This window comes from Diadema setosum, chromosome 16 (assembly GCF_964275005.1).
Source record: "Diadema setosum chromosome 16, eeDiaSeto1, whole genome shotgun sequence".
NCBI lineage: Eukaryota > Metazoa > Echinodermata > Echinoidea > Diadematoida > Diadematidae > Diadema > Diadema setosum.
The window spans coordinates 15,356,154-15,362,288 of NC_092700.1; the positions used below are offsets into that span (position 1 = coordinate 15,356,154).

Below are 6,135 nucleotides of genomic sequence, written 5' to 3' on the forward strand. Positions count from 1 at the left end.
TGAAATAAATGAAATAGAAATTATATGGAAATGATCTGCTGGAGACACTGGGAGTGTGTCCATCAGAAAAATCAAATGTGCGTTGATCACCGTCCTCCTCGATCGTGGGAAAGTGTTACCTTTGAAATCGCCACGCAGCTTTAGCAGCCTGATGATCTCACAACGCTGGAAGTCTAATCGACAATTAATGTATGATGTGGAAAGTCACTGCGAAACACATATCACACCCATGGTTATTGGGGGGGGGGGGGGGGATATTGTTTAAATTGTGTTTTTATCTTCATACCCTTTCCGGGTTTCCTCGATACCCGTCAGTTGCCTGTGAGATTTTCATGAGTAGTTAGCACTGTATACGGTTCATCACTGTGCATTATTTTCCCAAGCATATAATTATCTTTCCACATCCCTGAATATGAAACCGTGACTGTATTGATAGCAGTTTTGAAAGACCACGGAGACAATGTGTGTGAAATCTCCATGGGAGAATAACAACTGAAAAGCATGCAAAATCTGCAGATTCTCAGAAAAAATATGAGCGACCTGCGACGAGAATACAGATAACGATCGCTACGCTTCTTTGAGCCGCTGACAAGTAAGGCTATTTCAGGTTATGCCTTCATTATTATTATTATTATTATTATTATTATTATTATTATTATTATTATTATTATTATCATTATCATTATTATCATCATTATTTTCATTATTATCATCATTATTAGTATAGGTTTTCCCATTCATTTTCAAACTTTTTTCATTCAATTTCACAATTTTTTACTTCAATTTCCTCGCGTAATGTCGGGAATAGGCCAATCTTACTTTCAAATTCGTCTTTCGTCGTTCATTTTCAAATAAAGTCCATTCAATTTAGTCATTTAGAGTTCAAATTTGTCAGTCTCACTTGCAGCACTCAAAACAGCAGGATCGATTTCGTCTTTTGTCAATCATTTTCGTTAAATTTTCATTCATATTCGTCTCATCTCTCTATCCGGTGTGATTTCCCAGTCATTTTTTCCCATGTATTTTTTTTTTCTGTAGCCGTTCACATTTTACATTCAGGAGTTAATATACACACGAGTGTCCCCCCCCCCCCCCCACACACACACACACACACATACACACAGAACCACAGATACAGACACACACACAAGCAATCCGAGTACACACTGATACAAACGAATACATACAAACATACGAAAACACTGACAAACGATTTCTAGGCCAACATGATTACAGACAAAATTCTATTAGTGTAGAATTGTAGCCTGTTTAATGTCAAACAACGGATAACATAATTATGTTTGCTGCTTTCCAGGATAAAAAAATTTAAAGTTTGTTTCATGCATTATGAGGGGAAAAGGTTGTAGTTGGAAAGTTGGAAAAAGGGGAGTTAAAGTTCAAAAGGTGACACTGACATACTGTCCTGGGGTATGACTTTTGACTGTCGTTTATCCTTCAATCTCCTGTCGTGCATGGCATCTTGCCAAGTACGTGTGAGCATGTTTGTACCACCGAGAGCACTTGTCTGCAGTAATGGCATTCACGTTGGCCTCAGCAACCTGCTCAAGACACCTCGCTCGCCATCCCTGAAGGATACGCCGGCTGTTTTTTCGGGAGTACCAATGGTGGAGTGTCGCAATCAGCGGTTGAGCGCATTGTGTGGGTGCATGCATGTGTATGCGTGTGTTAGTGTGGGGAATGCGGACGATTAAAATCGTCCAGTATCTGGACTACTCTGGCAGCAGCACGGTCACCAATTCTCGCTTGCCACTCTGGAAGACTGAGGGTACGCTTGACGGCGGCCTTGAACGCGGAATGTGCCATTTCAACCGGGTTGAGGAAAGGCGAGTATGGAGGGTGCGGCGAATGACCACGTCTTCCAAAGCATCAGGCACTTGAGCATTGACATGAGGGCGGGCATTGTCGTAGATGAGAAAGATCCTTTCCCCGTTTGGTATGATCTGGCGAGCCTCAGTGCACGTCTCATCGATGAATTGCTGGAAACTTTCCAGCGTCGTCGTCGCCAGCCGAACGGAATGGTGGACCAGTCCGACTTGGTTGGAGATTGCAAAAGTGACGTTACAGTTGTCCCCGCTTTTTGTTCACTACCCTTCGAACTGCAATGGTTCTGCTCTCGCCGCCCTACCGTAGCTTCGTCTTGTCCAGATATTGAAACCGCATTCGTGTATGTAAATGCAATGCCCGAGAACACCATCATGGAGGAACCACTGTGCGTACTCGGCTCGCCGATCTAAGGTCCTCTGCTTATTCCTGCCTCCGGGTACGTCTTCCGCTAGCTTAATTGTCACCAGCATCTCGTCGAGAGTGCGAGCCAGGGTGCTGACAGATATCGCCGGTTTCTGTGGAAGACGACGTCTAAGCTCGTCATTCATCTGGCTAAGGGTGAGCAGGGGGTTGTCGTCCAACATTGCCGCCAGCTGATCTCTCATTTCTTGGTCGACTTTTACTCTGTTGGGCCCACCACTGGGCCGAGCATCCCTCCTGTCTTGCTGCAGGTAGACAACCACAATTGAGCGGGCTGTTTGTCGGTTGACCCCAAGAGTCTGTGCAACCTCAAGATGATCGAGGTCTTCACCAAGGAAGGCATCTATGATTCTATTCCTGTCTTGATTAGACACGCAATTGTATGGTCTTCTCTGGCGATGTTGGTTGGCAGCCATGTTTTTCGTGTGTATTTTCTAAGCTAATGCTTAGGGAATAATGTGTAACGATACAATTTGCGAGAGAAAGTAAAAATATGTCGGCTTAAAGTTGGTTCACCCTCAAATCGACAACATCTGGCTAATTTGAATGAAAAATCCATGAAATTGTGTGAACGAAAACGAATTTTATCTTCACATTCTGTGATCCGTAAGCGGGAGGGATGGATTTGAATGACAATTGACAATTTTAAATGCTATGTCTTCGAAAATGTTTGACGAAAAACAAATTACAAGGACAACTGACGAAATTGAAGTTAGGATTTGCGTTCCACGTGCTTCTCGGGACGAAATTGAGTAATTAATCTTTGAAATTGAATGACAAAAGTGCGAAAATGGATGAGAAAACCTGTACTATTACTATTATATATTGATTATTATAATTATTATTGATATTATTATCATAGCTCAATTTCATACTATTGTAATTAAAAATTCATTAATGTGCATTCACGCAGGCGAAAATATTCGGGCATTCAAATTCAGAATCCGAGTGATCAATCTCATTTATGGGCGTTCTATTTCGTTTTCGTTAATTCAAATTCATGGTCGGGCGTTCAATTTCCAAATGCGAGCAATGCATTTCCTACTCGTGCATTCAAATTCACGAGATAGTCATGTGATAGTCCCGATGAGCTTGTTTGGAGCGTTCAATTCAGTTTTCAGGCGATCAAGTTCCTACTTCGTGCAATCAATTTAACGAGGAAAATGGAGTAGTCTTTTTTAAGAAAGGAGAACGAGCATACACAACCCATGAAGGCTTGGTGTACAGTGTAATTATGATCGTTTAAAGGTTCTACATTGATCTGTGCTCATGTATTCTTTGTTTTTCATCTCAATAGATTTTAGATTGTAAGGTCCAATCAGCAGTGCATCCAAGCACCATATCGACAAACTAATCATATTCCTTGATGATACTGCATGCTGACAGCGCACGAAAACTAACCACAATGACCATGCACTAATTCTAAGCTAAACTGACACACAATGATCTCGCATATTCTCGAAAAAGTAAAACTTAAAGATATCAATAAACAACAAAAAAGACAAATACAATGTTCATTTTAACAGTGCTAATGTAGACGAAATTGTCTTTTTTTTTGCGGATGGTGTCAATTAAACTTCCCTATTATGCTCGTCATAGGCCTATATACAGTGCCTAATGTGCCTGTATTATTGTTTTTTTCTCGTGAAGCATAAACAGGTGGACATATACTGCAAAATATATGATCTTCATCATAATATTATGTCATAAATCCCAATATATTCGAAGCTAAATTAATGAAAATGACACACATACACAGCTCAAAACTAACTAGATTCAGGACTTCTTTTTAAATTGAATGCAGTTATATGGACAAACATGGTTGCCTATTCACGAATTTGAATGACCGACGAGATTTCGTCGGCAGCTTGAGATGAATTTGAATGTTTATTGCTGAAATGCGTGCCCCTCTCTTAAATTTGAATGCTCCGATAGCGAATTTGAGTGCACCGATAGTGAATTCGAATGAGCGGATATTAAATTTGATTGCTGATTTAATGCCGTGAGCGTGGACTGCTTAAATCTGAATGCTTGGAATAGAAACTTGAGAGACAAAAGTATGAAATTGAAAGCGAAAACCTATATTATTATGATTGTTATTATCATCATCACAATCATTATATTCATTATTTGTAGAGAACATACAATACATGTAATAGGCAATAAGACAATAATTAATTCTTTTTTTTACTTTCATTTCCAAATGACGTACATGAATAATCCAAACGTCAAAATAATAGCATATTCTTGTAACATACAAGTTGTAGTATCACATGATTAGTAGGAATACATCTTGTTTCATTAGATTGAGGGTCTGCTAAAAAGCGGACCTTGGATAGTGCAGTCACCTCGCTGACATTACTATAATATCCTATCGGGGCAATTACCCCCAGAGGGTAATGACCCCCGTCTAAATACTGGTTAGAGGTAAGGTTAGAGTAAAGATTAGGATTATACAAAACTACAATACACATATACCGAAACTAATTAAACAATGCAATAATACGCTAATCATTTAAATTATCGATGGTAATATATGATGCATATACATATGCACACATACACACACAGAGTCACACTGGCGCTAGACAATACAAACATGCACAAAACAAAGTCACCTTGGTGTGGGGTCGGTCAATAAAGAACAGAGAAGAATGAGGAAGAGGAAGCGAAAAGGGAAGGAGAGGAAGAGAAAATGGGCGGGGGTGTAAGAAAGAGTGAAGGGCAGGTTAGTTTATTCTCGATGCAAGGCGAAAAAGAGAATCAAATTCACTTTTGGTGAACTAATCATGGGGCACCATATCAAAAGTAATAAAGAATTTCTTTAAATTAATTTAAAATGGTTTAAAACTGGCAGAATCTTTTATGATTTTTTTTCAAGGGAAATTCATAATTTTGGGCCACTGAAAATTGACAGTACTGTAGATATAGTAAAAAGCAGCTCAAGTAAGAGGCCAAATGATACTCTTCTATTTGACGAGTGGGGGAAGTTATGAATATTTTCATTATTATTAAACATATTTTCAAAAATTTAATGTAGGAATTATACGGCATAGGGCCTATGCGATCTATGTTTTGCCTCCAAGAGAGCTTAGTGTGTACTGTTAGACCAATAAATTTAACAGAATAAACCTGTTTATTAACTTCAATTTCATAGGTTATATCATACAGTCATTTGTCAAATGAATAACTGAATAACATCACATTTGTTTTCTGTAAATTAAGTGATAATCTATTAGCGCTTAACCATTCCATTATTTCATTCAGTTCTACATTCATAATATCAACTTTTGTATTGGAATTTGAATGAGAGAAGAACATATTAGAATTATCTGCTAATATTTTAAGGGAGAGGATATTTGAAGGATTTCGAAAATACATATAACATAAATAATAAAAAGTAACGGTCCTAGTATACTTTCCTGTGAAACTCCACAGTAAGCTGAATTAAAAAAGAAAATAATGGTAAAACAAACAAACAAACAAACAAACAAAACAAATTGTTTTAGGTCTTTTAAATACCTTCTTAATCACTCCAAGGCCTTCTCATGTATATCATGATGGTTAAGTTTATAAAGAAGAATGTCATGGTTAATCGTGTTAAATGCATTGGATGGAGAAGTCAAGGAAGACGCCTGCGGTATCTTGAAACTTGTACGGTAACGCGAGAATATTGTTATCTTTTCTAATATTTTAGATATATATGCAAAAGTGAAATAGATCTATAATTATTGAAATCTTCCTTATTACCTTTTTTCTTTTTTCTTTTTTTTTAAATCGGAACTATTTTTGAGATTTTCATATCATCTGGTACCGTCCCTTGTGGCCTTGATGAATTAATAATATAAAACTAAAGTCCAACAACATAAA

At 38.1% G+C, this 6,135-nt stretch overlaps 1 protein-coding gene across 1 annotated transcript; it reads right to left on the reverse strand.

Annotated features, from left to right (window-relative positions):
• Nucleotides 1–2,105: 2,105 nt before the first annotated feature.
• Nucleotides 2,106–2,681, reverse strand: LOC140239605 (uncharacterized). The gene has a single exon (XM_072319437.1). It carries the CDS (start codon nt 2,679–2,681, stop codon nt 2,106–2,108), a length of 576 nt encoding a protein of 191 aa, XP_072175538.1.
• Nucleotides 2,682–6,135: the final 3,454 nt, after the last annotated feature.

Excerpts from the sequence above, each read along its gene's own strand:
- LOC140239605 (XM_072319437.1), bottom strand. The coding sequence starts at position 2,681 with ATGGCTGCCAACCAACATCGCCAGAGAAGACCATACAATTGCGTGTCT.